The 26075-nt window shown below is 48.3% G+C and overlaps 1 protein-coding gene and 1 long non-coding RNA gene across 2 annotated transcripts; one reads left to right on the forward strand and one right to left on the reverse strand.

The window, feature by feature from the left end:
- Positions 1-14983: 14983 nt before the first annotated feature.
- LOC107304876 lies at positions 14984-18621 on the forward strand. Its single transcript, XR_001550950.1, has 3 exons — positions 14984-15304; positions 18033-18082; positions 18378-18621. It is a non-coding gene; the product is annotated as an uncharacterized LOC107304876 (long non-coding RNA).
- Positions 18622-21992: 3371 nt separating this feature from the next.
- LOC107305090 (cytosolic sulfotransferase 12-like) lies at positions 21993-23431 on the reverse strand. The gene has a single exon (XM_015841610.1). It carries the CDS (start codon positions 23429-23431, stop codon positions 22349-22351), a length of 1083 nt encoding a protein of 360 aa, XP_015697096.1. The 3' UTR covers positions 21993-22348.
- Between the last annotated feature and the right edge of the window lie 2644 nt (positions 23432-26075).

Consider the following 26075-nt stretch of genomic DNA (forward strand, 5'->3'; position numbering starts at 1 on the left):
AGTTGATCGACGGGCTGAGTTCTACTATTGCTTTAATATACTTGTAGTTTGGAGTAGTGGTAACTCTCGATCAAGTCCTCGTGAGTTCATCTGTTCAATCTGTTAGCGTGGATCGATCGGTTCGACTTGATTATGTCTTGGTTTGGTCCGATCAATCTAGTTGGCCAGGTTTATGTTATCAGATGGGATCGGGTACTCGTGAGGGCTTATCGCTGGAGTTCTAGCTAGCATTAGCTCAAGTAATCTGCCGGTTTATTCATTAAGTTCATCGATCTCCATATTCCTATAATTGTATGATGCTAGATCGCATATTGTCTTGGTTAGGTCTGATCTATGTGTATTTAGTTTGATCTGCTTATAGGAATTTGTCAGATCGACTGAGATTAATGAATAGGTTGATAGATTGCGCTGGCCTGATATCCTGTTACTCGTATGCTGCAATATTTTATTAATTTCATACATGGTTATGCTTAGATCTGTACTGTCTTGGTTGAGTCCGATCTTCTAGGTCTAGCGTGAGCATGTATGTGATTGATCATTATTGTTTTATGCTAGTATTTGGTATAGCAATCCAATTCATCTTAAATTCCATGATTAGTCTCCTATCGGCTGATGAGTTTACATGCGATAAGTATCGGATCGGTCCGATCAGCTGATTAATCTTAAGACTATCTCGGTTAGGCCTGATCTTTTAAGATTAATTAGTTGATTGGTTTGTTCGGTGGTTATCCTACCTCTGATTCGACCGATTGAGCATATTTACATCTATTATAATAAAATTCCTATAAAGCCGATCGTCTAGCTCATCGGCTAGGGTCCTAGGATGGTGTCGACTATACGACCGATAGCGGTTTCGGGTTTAACTATTTTCCATGTTATATCGTGTTAGTTATAGGATCAAACTGACTGGCACACCCAGCATTCTAAGAATTAGGCCTGCGTGTGTGACACATTGTTATTAGTTTCAGCGTCAACACATTTTTGGCACGTCTAGTGGGATTAGTGCTAAGAAGACCCAGTTCAACCACACGACCAATTAACTACTCGAGTGTCCAGACAGGGGAGATGGCCGCAAAGGAAGTTAGTTTCGACAATATCCTTCCCGTCACTCTCAACAAGCTCATAGACAAACAAAAGGCTCTAGTGCAGCAACACATGGGTAGTTACTAGAAGTTGTGCCTTGAGTCGTTCAGCATGACCAGGGATGGCCCAGTACAGAAATCCTGGCTTCCAACGCCGACCTTGGAGCCGAGATAGAGCAGCAACCCACCCCTAGAGAACCCGCCGAATCTGCAAGACATGGTCAATTCGGCGGTCCACCATGCACTGATCAACCAGTCGAGGGTGCTGGTAAACACACTGTCGGTGCTAATCAGACAAGTCGGCAATGGTGCCCCCGACTAGGATTCACAGCAAAGGGGACCAATCTACTTCCAAGAAGGGGAGAGGCCCAGGTATCGGCTCCACAGGGACATGAGAAATCCTACGAGGGATGAAGAGCCGATAGTGCAGCCTCCCTAGTTCGAGAGGTCTCCAGCGAGGCCTAGGCAGGCCTACCAGGAGAGAACTCCACCCAGGTATGCACGGCAAGCTGAGCCATACCATCACGCAGGCGCCCACTACCAGCCACCACCAGCATGGCCGCACAGGCAGGAGCCGATGTACGAGAATCAGCCTCGACAGCGAGACCTAATGCCCGAGGGGCAATTTAGTGACGAGGATTGGACTGACCTCATAGCTGAAGTTATGTGGGAACACTTTGGCTTGAGGCCTTGTCACGCCCAGAAATTCCTCACACGAATTTCTGAACTTAATTGTGTATTAAATCCCTGTCCAGGACCAGCCAGGGTACACAAAAAGACAATGTTGATTACATAACCATCGTTCTTAGAAACAACTGAAAATTACACTTATTCTAGCGAAAATGCAGCGGAAAGGAAAACAAAGGGGTAGACTAGCTCCAGCGGGTACGGCTCCAGTCCACAGGCAACACTTCGACGGCGGAACAGCTCACTCCTGAGAGGCACCTCCATCGGACTCTGCTTCTAACTCTGTGTTGGGAAAGTTAAGCAAGGCTGAGTACAAACCACCGTACTCAACAAGTAACACGGACAAGGGGAGAATAAATGATGCATAGGGATTAACAAGGACGGGCTAGGGTTAGTTGCGACAAAGCAGCAGTTTAAATAAATAACAGAGATTGAAAGAATAAAGGTAATTTAAATACAGTAAAACATGAATAAAATAAGCAGTTGTAAAATACCACAACACTGTCCAACGTTACACCACGTTGCAACAGGCCCAACCACTACTCAACGTTACACCACGCTGCAGTAGTCCCAAGTGATAACAGATTTTACTCAAGTTATTAGGGTTCACTAATCACAGTGAAGCTGGGAGTTCGCCCGTAACCGTGGGCACGGCTATTCGAATAGTTTATACTCTGATCAGAGGTGTACTACTGTACCCACAAGGCACGACTCCACTACACTTGAACGTGCGCCGACATACCACCACGGCATACCGGAAAGGAGACCGTGATAGGACCCGTTACACAACCCTCCCTATTTAATCGTACCACACTTCAGGTTTCACCCCCTCCTTTACACCAAGTCGGGCAGTCCCCTCTTGTGCCTTGGTAGATCCGGAAGCAGGAGAAGCTTTCGTTACACCACGATTGCCCGTCCATACTCCATCACGCCTACCCTTGCCTGGGTACGTCAAATAGTTCGAAGTCATGCTCCAAATCCCACCTTACCCATTTCGGCATGTGGTTAGCACTTAATGACTTCCAGGGTTTCCCGTGAACCGGTCCTTAATCGCCATGGGTGCGACTCTCAAAACCATGCACCCATAGCCCACCATTATCAATGTTTTAGTTGACATTAACCCGAACCGGGTAGTGAATCATTATCACGGCTATTCAGAACTAAGCATAATTATATGTGATCCCATGAGCTATTTGTTCTAAGCATGGCTAAGCATTAACCTAGGCCTGACTCTAATCAATTTACCCCTGGTCCAGCAATGAACAAAGTTGGATAAACAACGGCATAGTAATAAGGTTTACCCGAAAATAGCATAAGGTAAGTACTTTAATTAAAACGATGCATATTTGAAATAAACAAGCGGGGAATTTGCAATAATGGGTTCAATATGTTCAAGGATGAGTGTCACTTGCCTTGATCTGGCCCTTGGGGAACTTCGGCGACGATCTCGAAGTAAACCGGCTCTTCGGCGGGGTCCGAATCTAAGCGACAAAGCACAAAAATAAATAAAACAGGCACAACTCTACTGAAACAGCAAAAGAAACTATTTTTAATGGATTCTTGACAATTTTATGAATTTAATGAAATTTGAATGGACCTAAACGGAGACTAGATGAATTACTTATGAATTTTAGAAGTTTTCTGGGTTTTTTAACTAAACAGAAAAGTCCTAAATCAATTATTGCGCAATTAATGGGGCTGCTGACGTCAGCGAGGAGAGAGGAACTGACGGCTGACAGGTGGGGACCACCTGTCGGTGAGAGAGAGAGGAAAAGGGCGGCTGACACGCGGGCCCGGGGAGGAGAGAGAGGAGGCGGCTGGCGGGGAGCGACTGACGAGTGGGTCCCACTTGTCAGCGAGAGAGGACAGAGAGAAGCGCGGCTCGGCGGACGGCGGCGACCGGCGGGAGCGGCGGGCGGCGCGGCGGCGGCGGCGCACGGCGACGGCGACGCGACGGCGACGGCGCGACGGCGACGACCGGCGAGCGGCGACGGCGCGACGGCGACGACGGCCGGGGCGGCGACGCATGGGCGGCGGTGGAAGGACAGCGGCGACGGCGACTGGCAAGCGGCGACGGCGCGGCACGTGCGGGCGCAAGAGACGGCGGCCAGACGTCGGCGACGCGGAGGCGACGACGACCACGACGGCCGGCGGGAGCGGCGGGCTTCGGCCTCGTCTGGCGACGGCGCGCGACTCGGCGGCGGTCGGCCGGAAAGGGGGAGAAAGAGGGGAGGAGGGTGCGGAGGCTCACCGGCGGCGGCGAGGGCGCGGACGGGTCGGCGAGACCGAGGCGAAGGTGGCGACGCGGGCGGGAGCAGGAGATCGGCGGTGGCGGCGGAGATCGATCGGCGGTGGCGACGGGCGAGACGCGGCGGCGGCCGGGCGACGAGGGAACGCGCAGCACCGAGGAGGCTTCCCGGCGACGGCGAGGGCGGCAGCAGGTCGGCGACAGCTGGACGGAGGTGATGTCGCGGCTAGGCGGCGACGACCGGTGACTGGTGGCGAGATTGCGCGGCGGCGGCGAACGGCGGCAGCGCAGCGGCGACTCGGGCGACGATGGAAAACGAGCGACGGCGCGCGGCGACTCGGGATTTATAGGGTGGCGGCGACCGGCTAGGGCGGGCGGAGGTTGGAGACCGAGTCGGCGACGGCGCGGTCTCGGCGGCGGCGGTTGCGGCGGCGGCGGTTGCGGCGCGGCGGCGGAGTTCGGCTCGGACGCGGCGCGGCGCGGGCGCAGACGCGGCGCGGCGCGGAACAGTCACTGACAGGTGGGCCCCACCTGTCAGTGGCGCGGGAGAGAGGAGGGACGCGGCGCGGACTCGCGGGCGCGGGCGACGCGGCGAGCTGGGCCGAAGCCGCGGCCCAGGCGGGGGCGCGCGCGGCGGGCGGAGGGAGGCCGGTCGGCTGGGCCGGCCGAGCGGGAAGACGGGCCGGCTCGGCTGGGCCGGCCCGGGAAGGAAAAGAAAAAGAAAAAGAAAAAGGAGAAAGAGAGAGGGAGGAAAATTGGACTTCGGCCCAATTTGAGAAGGAAGGGAAAAAGGAGGGAAAAAGGAAAACCCCACTTTTGCCGAGTTTTAAATTAATTTGTTTGGCTAAATTTTATACTTCTGCAATTTGAATTTAAATCCTGTTAGTCGATTTGCGAGCCTCGATTTAATTGAATTAATTCCTTTTATAGGGATTTTTCCTGAGTTAATTAAGCTAATTGTTACTTACGATTTTCTTTTTACGATTTAGGCTTAGGACGAAACTCCGGGTGTGACAGGCCTACAGAGCAAACGATGATGTATTGGTGCCCGTATCCAGAATGGTTTGAAAGGGTGTCGTTACCACACCCGTATAGGGTGCCGGATTTTTCGAAGTTTTCAGGACAAGATGGTATATCTACCACCGAACATGTCAGCCGATTCCTGGCCCAGTGTGGGGAGGCATCGGCTGAAGATGCACTCAAGGTGCGGTTCTTTCCTCGCTCACTCTCGGGATCGTCTTTTACCTAGTTCTCTTTGTTACCTCCAAACTCGGTAAGGAGTTGGGTAGATCTCGAGAAACAATTCCATAAGTACTTCTTCGTGGGAGTACAGGAGATGACGCTGACCGACGTCACCACAGTGCAACAAAGGGTGGATGAGTCGGCCCATGATTATGTGCAACGGTTCAGAGATATCAGGAGCCGTTGCTACAGTCTCAATTCGAGTGACCAACAGCTGGCTAAGTGAGCGTTCCAAGGCTTGCTCGCCCAAATCAGAGAGAAGTTCTCGGCCGAAGAGTTCGAGAGCTTAGCACACCTGGTACAGAAGGTATCGGCCCACGAGATCCGATACCAAGAGGCCAGGAAAGAAAAGTTTCAACGCAGGGTGGCCTACCTCGCCAAGGATTCATTGGACTCCGATCCAGAGGAAGTTGACTCGGCTTGGCAGAATGGACCAGGAACAAGAAGCCGGTCAACTGTCCTTGGGTGAAATGAGCCAAGGTGGAAGAAAAGTTTGACTTCGACGTCAACAAGGCTGACAAGATCTTTGACCTCCTGCTGCAAGAAAAACACATACAACTGCCTGCAGGACATGTCATCCCATCGGCCGAAGAGTTTAAGAAGAAAAGGTACTGCAAATGACACAATTTTGTGTCCCACCACACTAATGACTGCCACATCTTCCGACAGCAGATCCAATCGGTCGTGGAGCAAGGCCAAATCAAGTTCGAGTAGAACAAAAAGCCGATGAAAATAGATGGGCACCCGTTCCCTGTGAGCATGGTGCACACCGACATCGGCTACGAGCCAAGCCAATCCAGAAGGCGCGATGGTACGCCGTGCGTTACTTCAACATCCATGATGAACAGGTACACCATCGGCAGGAGAGAAGTGTCACGCCTTGAGTTTTACCCAAGCCAAGAATTAATTAAATAATGTATTAAAAATAATTTGTTAATTAAAGTTCAGGAGAAAACCCAGTGTATAAATTAATTTAATTTAATTGGAAGCTTTTCGGAATATTCTAAAATGTCCCGAAAGCATTTTAAATTATTAACATGACTTATATTTGAATTTCAGAGAATAAAATTTGCTCTAATAAACTTAATAAAAATCGGCAAAATTGGAGGCAATTTCGTTTTTTTTCCTTCCTTCCTTTTTCTTTTCTTTTTCCCTCCTTTCTTTCTCCCTTTTTCCCTTTTCTTTTGTCTTTTCCTTTTTTCCTCCCTGGCCAAACTACTCCCTGCCCTCTCTTCCCTGTGCGATCCTCCTCCTCCCCCTGGACGCACGCACATCTCCTGCCTGCCAGCCAGCCGTGAGCCCCACCACCTCCACTCTCACGGTAAAATTAATTCCTATCGATTAGAATTCTATTTCTTATCCCTTTGAAACCTTATCTATTCTTTTTTAATAGGGGATGGATAACTAGATTTATCTCTAGCTCCCCTATAAAGACCCCCACAGCCTGGCCTCTTTCCCCTCGTCTCCCTCTCCCGTGCACCTCCAGTCGCCTCTTGCGCCTCCGCTACAGCTGTGCCGCCCCCTATCCAGCAGCTGCGCAGCAAGCCGCTAGCAGCCATGCTGCATTCCTGTTCGCAGCAGCGAAAGCCGATCTAATCTATCGCCGATCCTCAGGTTCGTATATATTTTATTCTTGCGAATCAATCTAAATTAATCTACCGTTTAATTGTTTAGGTTTCCTAACAGAACAGCGAGGAACAACAACAATCCGTCACTGATCTCTCCACCAAACCTCAGGTTTGCATACGTTTTATTCATGCAAATCAATCTATCGTTAATCTACCATGTAATTGCTTAGGTTTTTCTAATCTAATTAGCTAGCGTGAGATTGATCTACAATATGAAATTCAACTTCATAAGTGTAGATTGATTTTACGTTAAAGTCGTCTAATTCTAGTTTAGCGAGTCGTTAAATCTCAATTTGACGGGTCGTTAATTCTTGTCGTTGTTCCGCTAACCGTGCACAGGTTTGTGTTTCGCTTCTGATTCATCCTACGAATCTTTGATTCATGGACGTTTTGGTTCTGTTACACGAATACGTGTGTTGTTCGCAAATTTCCTGAGCCGCAGCCCTACACGCGCTCGAAGTCCCCATCGCCTCCCTCGGCCCACTACTCCTTTTCCCTCTCCTCCCGGCTAGCATGCCGCCGGCCCAGTCAGCCGGCCCACTCCTTTCACTCGGCCTGTCTCCTCGCGCGTTGGGCCGACCTAGCCGAGGCCCAGCCAAGGCGGCCGCACGCTGGCGCCCCAAGGTCCAGGCTGCCTCCCCTCTCCTCCTGGGATACTGATGGGTGGTCCCCACCTGTCAGCCCCATCGTCTTCCTCCGGCCGCACGCCCGTGCAAGCCACGCCCTCGTGCCCGCGCGCCTGCCCACCGTGTCGCGCGCGTGTTTGCACCACCACGCAAGCGTCGCCTCTAGCAGTGTTGCGCCCCGCTCTACCGTGCTCCCCCTCGTGCCCGCGCTGCACACATCGCGCCGCATCCGAGCCGCGTAGCTGCCTCACGCCCGCAATCTCCGCTGCCCAAGGTGCGCCGATGCATTGGTCGTGCGCATCCCACCGAGCCACCGCTGTGTCGCGTCTGCCGTAGCTTGCACCGCGCGCTCGCCACGCGTGCCCGCATCCTCGCCTCCGCATCCGCCCGCCGCTTGGCCTTGCCGCTGGACGTTGATCGCGTGCCCGCGCCGTCGCTTGGCTGGTTTGCGCCGAGCCGCCGCTCTGCCATGCTCGCCGAGCCTGTGGCGCCCTCGCCGCCATGCCATCGCGTCCCGGGCGGCTCTCTGCCTCGTGCTCGCCGCGACGCTAGCGCCGTCGCGTTGCGCCGCCTCGTGCTGCTTCGCCATGTCGCTGCTGTTGCGTGCCTCCCTCGCCATCGCGTCCCGGACGCGCCACCTCCTCCCGCACGCGATCGCTGCTCCATTTCCTCCGGGCGCTGCCGAATCCGTGCGCACGCCCGCATCGGCCCAACGGCCAAGCCACTTTTCCCGCCGCCGCCAACAACAACCGCGCTGCAACCGCCGTCGCCGATTCTCCACCCGAGTCGGCCCCGCGCTCGCTAACCGCCGGCCGCAACCAGCGCGCCACCACGCTAACCACTTCCCCACCCTAACCGGTCGCCTCCCCTATAAATTCCCCGCACCCCGCGCGCCGCCGCCGCTTTTTTTCCCGTGACCCGAGCCGCCGCCTCACCCGCCGTTGCGCCGTCGCCAATCCGATCTCGCCACCCGCGCTTCGCTGCCCTCCTCGACGGTCATCGTCACGTGTTCCGCCGCCATGCTGACGCGCCCACACCTTCGCCATCGCCAGTGAGCGCCCTAATTCTTTCTCCCAATCTTCTTTCCTTTTGTCGCTGTCGCCGGGATGCTCGCGCCGTCGCCAGGCGCCGTGGGTCGCCGGCCGTTGCCGCCGTGCCCGCCTACCCGCGCGATCGGCTCTCACTTCCCCGCGCCTTCGCCGTCGTCTCCCCGCGTCACGCCGTCCTCGGGCTGCGTCGTCTCCATGCCGTCGTGCTGGCCGCGCTGTCGCACTACCACTGTCCCCGTGCGCCACTCTTCTTCGCGCGCTCGACGCCGCGTTCGGTCGCCGTCGTCCCTGCTGTCGTGCCTTTCCCTCCTCGCCACCCGATCCCGCTGCTCTAAGCCACGCGACCCCGTCGTCACCCATCCGCCCGCCACCACCTTCGCCTCGCCGCCACCGACGAGGTGCTGCCGCCGCCGTTGCACGCCCGTGCCAGCCACGCCGTTGTCGTTGTTTCCCCGAGCCGGCCAACGACTGCCTCTCCATCGGCCGCCGCGCGTCGCCTCTCAGCCGGTCGTGCTGCCTCCGCCGTCCGTCGACGACCGCCGACCACCACTCCACCTTCATGCCGGTCGCCGGCCATCGCTACCGCGCCGCCGTCGTGTCGGTCGCTGGCCGTCACCACCGCGCCGCTGCATGGCCGAGCACCATCTCCGCCCGCCGCCGCTCTGCTACGGTCGGAGTCCGCTCTCCCCTCTCCCCTGTTTTGTGTCACTTATCGGTGGGGTCCATCCGCCGGCCACAACCTCTCACCAGGCCATGGGCCCCACTTGCCAGCGCCTCTCTCCTTCTTCTGTGGGCCCCGTCCATCATACCGTCCATCTTCCTCTCTCTCACCGAACCAGGGGCCCACCTGTCAGCTTCCCCTCCTTTTTCTCCATCTCTCTACTCGTGGGCCCCACGTGTCAGTCGATGTCCCCTCTCTCTCGGCTGTGTCACTGCCATGTAGGTCCCACCTGTCAGCGCACCCCCTCTCTCTCATGTGCTGATGTCATCGCCTCTGATTAATTGCATAATAAATCCATTAAGGTTTTCTGTTTAGTTTAAAAACACAGTTAATCTTCTAAAATTCATAAGTAATTCATCTAGTCTCCGTTTAGGTCCATTCAAGTTTCATTAAATCAAGAAAAATACCAAGAATCCATTAAAAATAGTTTCTTTCTCTGTTTCAGTAGTTTTATAGCCTGTTTTGTTTGTTTTGCCTTGTTTGTCGTAGGTTTTTCCCCGTCACAGCGCCGTCCGTTCCCGAAGTTGTCGCAGAAGTTCCTCGTGGGTCTAAGCAAGGCAAGTGACACCCTTCTTTGATCATATTGAACCTATGTTTATAAAATCCCTGCTTTTACATTCAAACATGCATTGTATTCAAATGTATTTATTTTATTTATCTATTGGGCATTTACCTTTATATACCCGTTGATTCCCATTTAATATTATTGTCATCCTAGGGTTAATTTGACTAGACTTAGGGTTAGGCAATGCTTAGCCATGCTTATTTCAACTAGCTCACCAATTGTTATTTAATTATTTGATTATACTTTGATAGACCTTTAATGGTTGTGATCATTATTAATCTCCCGTTGTGGATTAATACAACTAAAATATTGCTTATGGTGGGCTATGGGTGCATGGTTTTGAGAGTCGTGCCCATGGCAATTAAGGACCAGTTCTTGGGAAACCCCGGAAGTCTTACACGTACTAACCACAAGCTAGAATGGGCAACGGTGAGACTCGTAATCTAGCTTGTCCCTATTCGACGTACCAAGGCAAGGGTGAGCGTGATGGAGTATGGACGGGCAATCGTGGTGTAATGAAAGCCTCTGTTGCTTTCGGATGCACCAAGGCACAAGAGGGGACTGCCCGACTTGGTGTAAAGGAGGGGGTGAAACCTGAAGTGCGGTGCGATTGTTTAGGGAGGGTTAGGTGAAAGGTCTTATCATGGTTTCCGTACTGAGGTATCATGGTGATACGTTGGGGCATGGTAACATGCTTGGGAGCCATGTCTTGTGGTAAAGTTGTACACCTCTGCAGATTAAAACTATTCGAATAGCCGTGCCCGTGGTTATTGGGCGAATTGACAGATTCACTGGGATTAGTTGAACCATTAATAACCTGATCAATCTTGAAACTGGTTTGACCCTGTGCAATGTGGTGTAACGTTGGTAGTGGTTTGGGTTTGTCGCAACGTGGTTTAATGTTGGACAGTGGTTTGGTCCTGTTGCAACATGGTGTAACATTGGACAGTGGATGATTATTTTAAATGTTACTTTACTTTTATTTTAGTCTATTTTATCTACAGTTTTGCTAAATTACTGCAGCTTTTGTGCAAGTTAACCTTAGCCTATCGTTGATACCCTATTGCATTCATTATTCTCCTCTCTTGGGTGTTACTTGTTGAGTACGGTGGTTTGTACTCAGCCTTGCTTAATTTTTCCCCCACCAGTGCAAGTGCTAGAGTTTCAGTCAGAAGGTCGTCCGCAAGGTTGAAGTGAGGTTCAGTCCGCCGTCGAGAATGTCTGTGGTGTGGAGCCGTCATCGCCAGCTGAAGCTGAAGATTAAATGGTTTAGCTTTGTTTTCTTTTTCCGCTGCATTTCGATAGATAATTGTTTTTATTTGTTTTTAAGTCGTGGAACTGTGTATTAATTTGTCATAGTGTGTACTCGGGCTGATTCCTGGACCGAGATTTAATACATGCTATTGTTCAGAAATTTGGTGTAAATTTCTGGGCGTGACAAGAAGCCAGGAGCGTGTGGAGCGAGCCGACTATGACGATAACTGGGATTGCCCCTTCTTCTAGTACTCCTGAGAAGAGAGGATCAGGCTGCCATCCAAAGAAGATTGCCCCGAGTGCAACCCTGAATAATGGCAGGAAACCAGCCGACGATCAGGTTTTAGGAGGCCAAGAACGCCCCCAGGACAAGCAAGACGCCGCATCTCGATGCACGACAGGCTAGGCCCAAGGGAGCAGGAAGCCGATGACATCGGGCAATATTATGAAGAAGGGGAACAACACCAACCGATGAAGCCCAAACAATGGTGCCCCAGCGGCCTGTTCACAAAGAACCAGAATAGACGGCTGCAAAGGCTTCACCACCGAGAACTTCAACAATAGTAGATCGAAGAACAACAGCCATGGGCTCCCATGAGGACGCCCAAAGAGTGATGGATCAAGTCCGAAGTGCACAAGCCCTCGGCGGACATTAACATGGTGATAGTACTACCGGCGGAGTATATATGGCCAATTGGTCCGATGATAAAGCATAGGAGGCAACTGCCTAGCTAGTGCTACAACAAGCTGTCTTTGAGAAGCCAGCAGACAAGGACCATCGGCACTTGAGACCTCTGTACATCCAGGGGCATGTTGATGGCGAGCCAATGGCCAAAATACTGGTCGATGGAGGAGCGACAGTCAACTTAATGCCGTACTCTAGCTGCAGGAAGCTGGGCAAGACCCCCGAAGTCCTGATCAAGACAAACATGGTACTGAAAGACTTCGGGGGCAATTCATCGGAAGCCAAAGGCTGCCTCAACATCGAGCTCACAGTCGGAAGCAAGACGCTGCCAACTACGTTCTTCGTCATCGACGGTAAAGGATCATACGAACGAGCAACCGCCTAATCTTGAGGGATATAGCCAACCAAAGCCCGTGGTGGAGTGCTTCGTACTTGGCTACATTGTGTGAGGCTGGGCAGTGGATTTGGAGCAAGTATTTGAACTTTTTGCCATTGGGTGATATGAGTACAACTCCAGCCCCAGCCCTTCACATACGCAGGGAGCCATTGAAGTACATCGTGCTGTGTGGTCTCCAGTTGCACGTCAGTCCACTCGGCCATGAACTCGACGAGTGCTTGTGACTTGATTGCGGTTCGAGGCTTGAAGGTGATGTTGTATGACATCATTTTCAATGCCCACTTTGCGATGCTGCCCTACACCTCTTTGTTGTGAAGGATGTCGCCGAGTGAATACGACATACAACCGAAACCGGGTGAGCTTGGAAATAGTGGATTAGCTTCCTTACAGTGATTATGACACCGTAGAGCAGCTTCTGGTCCTGGGGGTATTTCAGCTTGGACTCCCCGAGTACTTCGCTAATGAAGTAGACCAGCCATTGCACCATTTGAGCGTGTCCATCCTCCTGACGCTCGAGCACAAGGACCATGCTGATGACCTGTTCGGTGGCCGAGATGTAGAGTAGGAGTGGTTCGAACGGGTTTGGCGAATCTAGCACGGGGGAGAGGTTAAATATTTATTGAAGTCATCAAAGGCCTCTTGAGCTTCACGCCTTTGCAAAAGGCGGCGATGACCACGTCATCTTTGATGTCCGAGATGGAATAGCGAACCTCCGAGAACCATTTAATGTAGGCCCACAGAGACTCACTTTTCCTTTGTTGGACTTGGTAAAGATCGTACTTTGTCCTTGGCCTTTCATATGTGCCGTGGAAATTGTCGATGAACCGATCGCGAAGCTCTGCCCATGAATCAATAGATCGCTTGGGGAGCCCCCAACAACCAGTGTCTAGCCAAATTGTCCAAGGAGACCGGTAGGTAGTTGGCCATTGCCTTGGTGTCACCTACTGCAGCCCGGATGGCCATGGTGTACACTGTGAGCCAGGCCTTCGGGTCAGTCGAGCCATCATACTTCTTTATTTCAGTCGGCTTGAAGCCAGTAGGCCAAATCAACTGACTTAAATTCTTAGTAAACACCGGGCACCATCTGTCATGTTAGTGTCGGAGCTCTTGGGTGACCGATGCGGTGATGCCTAGATGCCTGACTATGGCTGCGTTGTTCCTAGTCTCGATGGCGGCTATCCTGACGAGCGTTGCGCTGGTGTTTGATCTTGTGGCAGAGGTCGGAGGGGTCCTCCTGATTGAGGCGTCTCTTCTCTGTCTTGAGCACTTGGAGTTGTCAGTCCAGTCGGCGGATCTCCTCATCGATGCGGCGTTGCCTCTAAGTGCATCCCTCCTCTATGTCGACTCAGGATAGCTACGACACGACCTATTTTCAGTGGGTTGTCGTGAACTAGTCAGCTGGCTGGAAACGTTTAGCCTAGACCTTAGCGATCTAGACGATCGAGCCTTCGAATGAGCCGCCGGTGTCCCCAAGGTGCATTGAAGAGAATGCTGGATTGCAATAGTGGTTACCATGGTGTTGATCTTGTTAATGGTTTCAACCATGGGTAGATCTTGCTGTGGGAGTTGCTGGATTACATCGCAGAGTAGATCAGCAGCCGCTCAGACGTTCTGTTGGGGCGTCTTAAAGACATTGTGCCCCTCAACTTGCGTTTGAAGCAGGCTGCACTGCATCTTTCAGGATTGGATTCGCCGATCGGCATGCGATTGTGTCACATATCATTCCCTGTCTTCTCGCTCTTGGCGTTCCTTGTCATCCTGGAGTTGGCGCTCCTCAGCCAGTCGGGGCGCCTCCTCTTCTTGGTGTTTGCCCTCGGAAGTGTCCGTAGTCAGCTTGATGGTGGCGAAGACTTCTCTTGGCACTACGAAACTTCCTATGCTGCTGCGAGTCTCTCAAGCGTCGACCAAAGTGGTCGGCACTGCCTCGGGCTTCGTCTCCACCTCCATCGGAACGACGCCTTGACTAGCCTACTGGTCGACTGACTTGGGGGATGGCATCTCAGTATCATGCGACCTAGATTGGATCTGGATCTGATCAGATGCCTTCGTGCCAGGGTCGAACCAACAAACCTCATCGTCGAATTTGGAGGAGCTCAAGTCGATGTACAAGAGCGCGCTGAACTGGTCAGATTGAAGCCGGATGCCGCCGAACCTGAAGGTTGAACTCGGTGGGAAGTCCATCAAGCTTCGCTTAAAAAGAACCTTGAAGAAAAAAGAGAATCGCACCCCTACCTGGCGCGCCAACTGTCACCGATTGATGTTGGCAATAAACTTATAGGGTGGCTATTTGGCTCGGAACTCGATGGTTGGGATGAAGAAGAAGACGATTTACCCAGGTTCAGGCTCTCTGCTGGGTGAGATAATACCCTAATCCTGCTTTGCCATGGTATTGAATATGTGTGGAATCCTCCCCTCATGGGCTGTCCCGTACCCCCTTATATAGTGGGGGGTAGGGCTTACAGATATGGTAGAGTTCTAATCTGATAAGACTAAGATCTATCCTAACTCGGATACGACTCGGATTTAGTATACACGGCATGCAATACGGTAGTTACCAAACTCCTAGTCGATACCATACAGATATAATCTCCTTCCTATTCGCTACCCCTTTAACTGTACATATTTATGTGGTCTACGGATACCCCTATTATTGATATCCCGCACTATATATACGGCGCTACGGATTACACAGCGCGTGACACATCACGAACGCTTACTGGCCCACATTCTGTCAATCGACCCACACTACAAGGGAAACTCCCATTCAACAACAGATAGCAGGCAATGAATGTAGAAATCGTTGCAAGCAACCAGCAGTTTCCACGTCCCTCAAGATAAGTCAAAAGAAAAACAACCCAATTGCCCAATCCACTAAATCATCGCATCTAACTCCCCTCCCCATCTACACTTTAACAAAAATCAGATCACCGCCGCCACCACCGCCTCATCCACGCAGCCTCGCCCATACTGCGCTGAGCCGCCGCCGCTGCCTCATCCTCGTAGCCTTGCCCATACCGCGCTGAGCCACGGTGTCTTCGTCGCAACCATGTCCTCGGCCCCTTGCACAAGCCCCAGACTCAGTCACCGCCTGTGCCTCCAAGTCATCGCCGGAGAGGAGCCGTCAGTATCCCAACACCTTGTTAACGTCATAATTTGGATAATTGCCGCTAGAGATTAAACTGTGATTAAAGACCGAATCGAACAGGAAACAGGGCAATCGGATAGAAGACCAGGCGGAATATGACTCGGATTCACCCGATGGAGTCTGGATCGGATAAGAGATAGAGTCCGATTAGACCTAGAATGTTACGGATAGATTCGGGAATAATCAGAATCCGTGTAATTTAATTTTATCTATTAATTAGAGTTAGTTTAGATTTTTTCTTTATCTCTAAGGTTGTTAGAGTCCGATCAGAACTTGTTTGTCAGAGTGAATTTAAATAGGAGTTTGTTATTTCTTTTTATCTATTAGGAATTATATGTCGTGTCCAACACCCACCTAGCCTCATCCCGAGGGTATAAATATGTATGCCCGGGGTCACTGTTTTTCATCTACATATCAATGAGATCAACTACTTTCGGCGCATCGCCACCCTCTTCTGAGGTTTCAACTCCGGCGAAACTTGGCCCCAGACATGGGGCTGCATCGTCTCGATCTTCGATGGAGGGGTAAGTCCTACATTCCGCCGGGCCTCGGTAATCTTATCGACTAGATTAGAACTGTCTCGGTTCGGTCTGATCTTCTAATCTAGTTGTGCGATTGCTAGTTATCGTATCAGTTTCAACTTAGATCACTTTTGTGTTTTGAGTTGATCTGGTCGACCACTTTGGACGATCTACGTTGGTGTGATATTTGCTGTTTGACATATTCAATCTAGTACTGTCTCAGTTCGGTCTGATGGTTTATATCAGATTGATGTATTTTGCTCATCGTTTTATCGGAGTACCAGCCGATAAGTTATCGGTCATCGGCTCATTGGCCTTATAGCAATCTAAATCTGTTCAGTATCTAGCCTGACATTGCTAGGTGTAATCTTGAACTGTCTCGGTTGAGTCCGATCTTCTATAATTATTCTTAGCAATCGAGGTTAGATATTTTATAGATCTTGGTCGTTTGTCAGTCGTTTATAGCCGATGATCTTTGCCGATCTATATGTTTATCATATGTACATCAATAGAGTAGCCGATTACCTTACCGCATTATTTCTATACCAATCGGCTGGATTTAGTTAGATCAGTAGTTATTTATGTTGCATCGGCTCATGAGAATAACATGCAAGCTGGGTTTAGCCGATCGTGACACAGGATTCATTGTTTATTCTAAGTAATTCGTTGGTTTATTTATTAGCCTGATCGATCTTCATGTTTCCTATAATCATATCATGCTCGACTGCATACTGTCTTGGTTAAGTCCAATCTCTGTACGTCTGGTTCGATCTGGTTATAGGGGCTCGTCCGATCGATTAAGATTAATAAGTAACTTGGCGGATTACGATTGGTCTAATATTTACTTTAAGTTTATTTCTAGTGAGTTTCTAGCCGATCCAAGCTTTTAACAGCCGATTGCTCAATCTATCGGCTAAACGCTGATGCATCAACATCTGATCGGCTGGATATTTTGTTGCCTATCGGCTCGATAGCCGATCGGCTGGTTTCACTGTTTATTTGGTCAGTTACAGGATCAAACTGACTGGCACGCCCGCGCATTCTAAGATTTAGGTCCTGCACTGGAGCTGTCTAAGATTGACTCCCAGACCTTCGTGTGTGACACGTCGGATCATATTTTAACGTCAACACACATCTATTGACCTACCACCGTCGACGCTTCGACCTTTGGAAAGGCACCTGGTCGCCTCCGCCTCGATTCTTGAATGACTTGGCATATGTTCAGTCTTGCTTCATATGTAGTAGTCGTTCTTTGTGGGTTGATCTCCAATAATGAAACTGATAACCTCAATGTTCAATTTGTGTAAATTAACTTTCTTTCACCTGGGTCGATCTTGATTGGCTTTACTATGTTCTCTGTGCCATACGTGGAAAGCTGTACTAACTGAGGATCTAAGTAATGATGCCCGAGCTGTGTGGCTGCAGATGCCCTGATCTCAGCTGTTGCTTCTTTAATTAGCTATATACCTAAATGACTTATTCTGCTTTCAACTGAAATATATTTCTAGCACACAAGTTATGTAGTCTTGTTTTGCCAATCCCTATAAGAACTATTGTAACTTTCTTCTCTTTTTTTCTTTTGCTTTATAAATCTGCTTAAGACTTGGTTAGTACCTTCCATATTTGTTTACATTATAATTGTAATTGTATTTCTGAACATAGTCATGGAGAAATGATTAATTTCAATGCTATGATTAGGATTTTTTTTCATGTTTGTCATTTTCCCTAGCTGCTAATGATTCTTCAATCGGGTCAAATAATAAATGACAAAAAAAATTTACATCGTTTTTATGTTTTGTTCGGTAAATACTAGCTGGTACATCATGCTTTCTCAGGTGGAAATATGCCTATGTGTTGTATTGTTCGGTAGCTTATTTCACAGTATCAATTACTCCATATTACCATTTGTTAAACTTATTAATATCCTTTGTGTAGAAAACATATCGAATTGTTTTCATAGGTGAAAGGGAAGAATTTGATCTGAACACAGTAGCTCTGGTTACTGAATGAGAAATTGATATTCAATGACAATCTTTTTGTTTTAGCCACCCCTCTTAAGATCAAAGTCTTGTTCATGTCTATCAAGTATTCATTTATATTGGGCATGTTTATTTTTTAGTTTCTGATCCACACAGTTGCACCTCTAACCCTGTCTTTCCATCTCCATCATTCTCATTTTTAGATGAACTGGATCTGTTGTCCTGTTTAGTTGCACATGAAGGCTTTCTGAAGGTATACTTCTAAACGATCATGAAGCAGTTCCTATTGCCAGTTTTCATGGTAACTTTGAGCCATTATTGTATTAATCTTGTGATAATTTGTGTTGCTTCAGTGCTAGCACTAATATTTGACAACATATTATGCTAATTAAAGAGGTAAGGCAAAAAGATCATCGCTTCATTATGTGTACTTTCACTAAAACAAAAACACTTTAATTGTTAAATTACATCCTTCTATTCAATTCCATTTAGATTGATAAGAACTAAATAAATTTACTCAAATTTTCCTGTCCTTTGTTATGGAGAAGATACCTTGAGTGATGGAACGCTGATGACAGAGTTTCAAGAAACTAGCTAATGGTGATCTAGAGATGACAAGCTACGAGAAATTACTGCTGATCTCAAGATGCGTCTTTAAGGGAGAGTTTAGCCTGGTCCATTTTATTCTTCATTAGATGATTCAACATAGTATGCCAGATGATATGTTAGTTTGGCAATGCAAAAGGCATTTTGTAAGATTATATTGTACCTGAAGAAACACCATTTATTTATGACTGAAATCAATTATTCATATTTGTTTTCTGGTGATGTGAGTACAAGCATTTGATATTGGGTTGATTCCAATTACTATTAAAATTGGAATATGAATAAAAATAATATTGTGATTTAATGGTAGCAACGCATAATAGTAGTACGCCAGTACACCTCTACCCTGCTATCCATTGCAACATTGCAACAATTATTTCTACTATCACCAATGAATAGCTTGTATTGCTACCCTTGCAACGCCAGCAACACCAACGCAAACCAAATGTGTTGCTTTAAGACCTTCCAATGCTTATTAGGACTTCCAGCAATACAAAGATCCAGTGCTAAAGACGGGTTCCTGTTGTAGTGCCCCGCTTCCTTCCTGTACAAGCTATTTTTAACTCCCGATCAACTGCCTATCGCTCACATCCCCGCCTACAACAGGTACAAGTTAACTTTTAACTCTATTATTGTTGAGTGCCAACCGACACCCCATCCCGCCCGCCAACTCAATCAGACATAAGTTAAATTCAATTCCGAGTTATCTGCTCAGTCCATTGATCCCTCAGTTAAATTTTAACTCAATAGCGGTTTTGTTATGTCAGCTACAGTGAGTAGTGGCAAGGAAATTTCTGGTTGTAGGCACATCGAAAACAGGCGCGGTTATCGCTATGCACGTCTTGCTCGGTTTCATCATTTTCCATTTTTTCCATTGTGCAAACTGCTCACCCTATTTTCCCCGCTTAGATTTTTTTGCGAGGCGATCCCAGGCGACGGACTCGAGAATAATACACAATATGAAAAATAAAGCAGTAACAGAACATCATATTTTATTTAACGTGAAATTAAAAAATACACACGTTATCACAGCTCGGGGGGACCGCTATGATGCTTGAAGCGGGTGGCGGGGAATGAGCATCCCTTGGCAGGGTTTCAACACCATGCCTAAAATACCACATGTCTTCATGTGTTATAAACAAGTCGTCGGGGTTGTCTTCGAAGGCGGGGTGCCAAAAAATGGTGTTGTGAGGGTCGTCTGGTGGGTTTAAGTCGTCAACATCTGATGGGGGAGATGGGCAGGATGTTGAAACGTAGCCCAAATGCTCGGTGGTGACTACAATGTCCTCATCCATCATCGGTGACTGTGGGTATGGTTCCGGCCATGTCGGGGGAGGAGGTCCCAACACATGAAACTCTTCGGGACACTCATATCCTGACGTCAGCTCGTCCAGCAATTTGACATCTAGAGCAGCATCATCGATCTTGTATTTTTGCACGCCTCTATCTGTCTCTTAATGGCCTTCGGCAAGACGTCCTCAACAGCATCATCATCTACCTTACGATGAATATGACACAAATCGATGGGGGGATTCGGTGGTACAAGTTTTTTTTACCTCGTCCATGATCGATCTGGGGTGGTTGAACAAATGGTGGGTGGGAACATATATAGGGGGGAAGAATGAATGCGTTATCATGCAAAGCAATCCACAACGAGGAAAATCAGTGACTCTGTTTGAACATACGATACTACTTTTTTTTCCCGATTTTGCATGATTTTAGCACAGTCAATCTGGATTGAATTTAAATTTTAACTGTGCCTTAAGATCGACCACCCAGACAACGTCGCAACAAAAATTAATTTCACAATAGTTAAAAATTAACTAACGAAGTTAAAATACACAACAAAAAACACAAGAAGTGTAAGGACGTACTACTAGAGTAATATTTTAACTATCTATTTTTCGTTGAGTGAGTGCTATCGCAAGGTAATTTTGAAGTATGAAGACAGGCAAATATGAAAGTTGTCATATATCAGTTAATCTTTAACTCACCCAACTAAAACATACTACGACATGCTACTTCAAGTAAGTTTCCATTAAATTTTGACTGTCGCAATCATACTTACGTTACATGCGCCCTCTTTCATCAGTTAATTTTTTACTAAGACGACGTCCTTATTTCAACGTTACACCCCACCCTTTATACTACTTACGTTACATGCGTCTTACTTCATCAGTTCATTTTTAACTTCATCAACCCACATATGACGAATAAGTTAAAGATTTACTCGCACAGCCACTTTTTTTTGTGGGGGTGGAAGTGCGGGAGGTGGTAGCGTGACCATATGTGTATATATATATATAACGTGGTATTCGGTTATGCCTTCTTTGACGGGCCATAAACACATAACCATCACGGGTGGAATCATCGTTGATAGGCCAAAATTAAAGGGCCGTCACAGATGACATATCTTTGACAGCCTTATTACGACCTATCATATATAAATCATCTCTGTCGTGCTTTCAATTATGGCCCATCGCGGATACTTCATCTCTGATGTGTACATAAGGGCCCGTCACGAAATATGTCTCCCGTGACAGGCTACTATTTATTCCCATCACTGATATCTCTTGTTGGGCCTGAATTTTTGCCCTTCAGGGATTACGTCTTATCAGTCACGAGCTAGACCATATACAGCCAGCAAAAATGGACCATGTTTCGGCCGGTTTTGTCTATGACGGGCTGTTGGGCTCCGTCAAGGATGAAGCATCATATTTGTAGGGATCTATAGTAGTGATCCATACAACTTTCATGCAATGCGTGTAATGCTACTGTAATCCAGGCATGCATAGAGTTATTGTGATATGCAAGTTTCGTCGTTATGATACTTCGATTTATTGGATACATCAACGAATTAAATCTAAATTGATCGTGGCGTAGGCCAGAAACGCCTCAGATTGAGTTGGTACAACGTATAGTGATCCTATATCAGCAGGCCATCTACATACCATACTAGATTTTTTTGTAGAGGGGAAACAGAAAGGAACTGAGGCGGGCGAAAATAAATAAACGTCGACTGCAGCACACAATAACTGATGTAGGCCAGGTGGACCCAACATCGTCCTAACCCAATCGATACATGGAATATAAGGCGTGTGCTTATCTTCATAAATAAAATAAAGTTTATGTAACCACAGTTCCACGGATTAGAACCAATGTACTATAGAAAATTAAACTACCTTGTATATGATTATATTCAAAGGGACTTGCGGGGTTGGCTGGTCGAAAGATGAAATTGAAAACTTAGTTACTATACTTGAGGCTGCTGCTGTCATATTCTCTCCATTTCATATTATAATACTTTGTGATTTTTCTTGCATTTATATGCATGGTAATGAATTTAGACACATTTTAAAAACATAGACATTGATATATGGATGAATCTAGATAAATTTAAAAAGTATTATAATATAGAACGGAGGGAGCATGCAGTGCTGAGTTAGTTTCAACTCATGTAGCCACATAGTTGCCAACTAGAATACCCAATCCGGACCAAGATAGTTTTCACGTGGGAAATACAATAGTAGCACTTTTACAAAAAGATCTTTGTCCATCCAACTAAATAAAATGAACCGAATAATTGATCCATGCTGTTACATTAGACTGCTGCATGTTAACACACACTGGTAGATGCGCACTACATATATAAATACCTATAACGAGATATAGAATACATGCATATATTAATAGGAAACGATAACATCATAATAACAGCTTAACGTACCACAGGGCTTAGCTAGCTGTGCCCGCCACCGGCCAGGCCACTTGATCAGACATAACCCGACGATTTATTTATCAGTACTACATACGTACTGGCGCGCGCGAGAGCATCAAGTGTACTCGATAGTCATTATATATAATGTTAAGAGATCAACTTGCAGTTTAACACTCGATGGCATAAAATGATCGATCAGGTAGAGGCAGCTGATTTAATGTTGAGGCCTGATCCTTGGAACTTGCCTTGAACAATTGTATCAATGCGGTGAGCCATTTCCTCGGTCATGTGGTCCATCCAGTCGCCAGCTACTCCTTTCCTGAAATAGGAGGAGCTTGCGTGCTTGCGGAGTAGGCCATGGCTCCCGGACTTGTTGGTGTTTAGATTCTTGAGCTCGTCGAAGCTGCAAAGCTTGACAATCGCTTCGACAACCTTGGCTCTCTCTTCTTCTCCTGAGAATGGGCATCCCACGAAGTGGGCTATGGCCATGACAGCACTGGCAGTATCCTCCAGCATGTCCTCGTACCTCAGGAAGAGGACTCTAGTAGGCATGTCCAAACTGGCCCTGAAGTAGCCAAGAACATTGTCCCACCAAGGACCAAATATGGTGTCCCCCTGGCAGAAAGACTCGTAGAGATCATGGAACTGGGACAGATGAGCTTCATCGGGGCGTACCTTGTTGTAGTAGTGCCAGAGAGACACGAGCACGTCCTTGGGATCGCGGCACACGTAGATGATCTTGCAGTCAGAGTTGACGACGACAGAGTCTGGCAGGGTAGAGTAGGGCATGTGGAGCGCCATTATGCGCGGTGAAGGTAGCGCCTCCACCACCGACTCCTTGCCTGCGGCGTAAGCGCCAGGCAAGTGCACAACACAGTCGTGGGGGTTGAGGCGCAGCAACGGGTGCTCCTCCAGAGGATACACCTTCCTCGACATGATCGCGAACGCAAGTGCTTTCATCCATGTGGTTCCTGACTTGGGGTACGATGCCAGCAGCACATCGGATGACCGCGGCTGGAAGCGGCGTTGGATGGCGAGCACCCCTGGGAGGAAAACCTCAGGCCACCACGTAGCCTGGTACTTGAGGAACCGACGCTTGCCATAGACCTTCGTCGGTAGGGATGACATGAGGCGGTCTTGATTGCAGCCTTCTGCCTTTTCATCCACGGCCGGAGCCTCTGGCTTTGGGAATGGAGCCAGAGCATCCTGTTCGATTGCATGTTTGATCGGAACAGGAGCACACCAGAGCGAGAATGGATGCACCATTTCTTCAGCCATGGTCAACAATGAAATGGATCACTATAGCTAGCTCAACTCACACTTCAGACGTTAGGTAGGGTGCGGAACCAGCTATCCCCACTTGCCGCCCTGCCTCCTTTAAATAGATCAAGTGAGCTCACGCATATGCTCCTCAATTTATTTTTCTTAAAAAGATTGCGATCGACATATATACAAAAAATGGGTCCCTCGCAGCTCCGCTCCGCTGCATTTTATTACCGTTAACTGTTGTCCAAACATATAAATCACCCAAACATCGAACACATAACACACTGCAAATTCAACAATGAACTCTTAATTAATATCGTGGTTTTGTATATGACGTATGTGTCACACTGAAAATATCGATCAAGATGGTTTTGTATATAATATATGTGGCACACTGCCATGATGACATGTTGTATGGTTGAAAGTATTTTTCAATTTGTGAATTATAAAATGAACTAAATAAAGAATACCCTTATACGATCCATCACCTAGCCGGCCGGTCCTATGTCACGCCCTGAGCTTTATCCTAACCTTAAATCAATTAATAAATAGCCGGAAACAATTCGTCTAATTAACTCAGGAGATAAACCCTTTAAAGCAATTAATTTAACTAAATTTAAGATTGTCGAAATATTCTAAAATATCTCGGGAACACTGAAAATTTTTAACAAGATTTAAACTTCAATTTCAGTGAATCAATTCAATAAAAATTGGCAAAAAGAAGACTTTTCATTTTTCTTCTTTCTGGTCGTTGGGCCGCCGGCCCAACAGTTCCTCCTCTCCCGACCGCCTCCCTCCCTTCCTTCCTCCCCCCTCCGCTTAAGCCGGCCCACCTCTCCCTCTCTCCCTCCCAGGCCGAGGCAAAACCCCACGGCCCAGTTCACCGCGAGTCTGCTGCTCCTCCTCCGCGCACTGCCAGGTGGGCCCTAGCTATCTGCCGTGCCGGCGGCGAGTCCTCGCTGCTGCTGACTCCGCCTGCAACCGCCGCCAATTCCATCGCTGCGAATCATGACCTTTTGCCACGATCTTCAACCAACTGGCCGCCCTACGCGCGCCGCCAGCCCCTACAAAACCCCCTTCCCTGGCCGCCGTCGCCATCGACCATCTCCCCCTCGCACAACCGCTCTGATCCCACTGCCGCCACCCTTCTCCACCTCACCCTTGAACACCATCGCCGAACGCTGTCCTCGGCATCGCCAACTCGCCATTGTCGTCCTTCATCACCGGACCACACACCCCTCTTACTCCCATTTTCTCTCTTCGGTCGCCGCCGCCAGCTCGTGCGCCACCGCTGTGTGCCCGTGATACCCGTCACCCTTCATGCCCCGTCCTGGCGCCACCACCTCTATGCCGTCATTGTCTCCCTGTCGTCGCCGCCGCCTCGGCCTCCCTCGCCGCCGAGCTTCCGCCGTCACCGTCGCTAGTCATTAGACGTCGAGCCTACGCCGTCGTTCGAGCCGCCCGGCCGAGTGCCATTGCCCCTCCCCTCTGTCTCTGTCTCTCCTCGCGGATCCCACCCATCAGTCCTCATCTCTCTCTCCCCGGACCGAGGGCCCGCCTGTCGGCCCCTTGCTCTGACTGATAGGTGACCCCCACCTATCGGTGCCGGCTTACTCTAGATGCTGATGTCATCAACCTCCTTTATTGCGCAATAAATACTATTTAGGACTTTCCGTTTAGTAAAAATTCTAGAAAACTTCTAAAATTCATAACTAATTCATCTAGTCTCCGTTTTAGTCCATTCAAGGCTCATTAAATCCAGAAAAATGCCAAGAATCAATTAAATATATAATCTTGTGCTGTTTCAACAGACTTATACCATGTTTTGCTTGTTTTTGTTGTTTCTCGCTTAGATTCGGAGCCCGTCAACGCGTCGAATTATTTTGAGATTAGGGCATAAGTGCCCGATAGGTCTGAACAAGCCAAGTGGCATTCATCTTTGAACATGTTGCTCCCATTACTGTAATATTCTCGCATTATTTATTCAAACATGCATCATTATTTTATGTATCTACTTTATTTATTTTCCGGGCTTTACCTATTTTTACCCGCTGTTTATCCTTCTCTATTTATGTCATATTGTTGACGCTGAAAATAACAACAACGTGTCACACACGTAGCCCTAGGAGTTACTCTAAGACCACTCCAGTGCAAGACCTAATTCTTGGATTTGCTAGGCGTGCCAGTTAGTTTGATGCTATAACTGACAAGATATAACATGGAAAAACAGTTAAACCCAAAATCGCTATCGGCTGGGTAGGCGATATCGTTTCAGGAACCTAGCCAATGAACTAGATGATTGGCTTTATAGGAATTTCTTGGTAGTAAATCATAATATACCTGATCGGCTGAATCAGAAGTAGGATAACCACCTGATAGCTCAATCAATCAGTTAATCTCAAGACATCGGACCTAACCAAGACAATCTCGAGATTGACCAGCCGATCGGACCAATCTAGTGCTTATCGCACATGTAATCAGCAGCCGATAGGAAACTAAACGTGGAATTTAAGGCAAATCAGCTTGATACAACAATCACTAGTGCAGAACAATAATAAACGAGTACACACATACTCACGCTAGACCTAAAAGATCGGACCTAACCAAGACAGTTTAGGTCTAAACACGATCATGCATAAAATCAGTAAAGTATTGC

The sequence above is a fragment of the Oryza brachyantha genome, chromosome 1 (genome assembly GCF_000231095.2).
Source record: "Oryza brachyantha chromosome 1, ObraRS2, whole genome shotgun sequence".
In the NCBI taxonomy this organism is placed as follows: domain Eukaryota; kingdom Viridiplantae; phylum Streptophyta; class Magnoliopsida; order Poales; family Poaceae; genus Oryza; species Oryza brachyantha.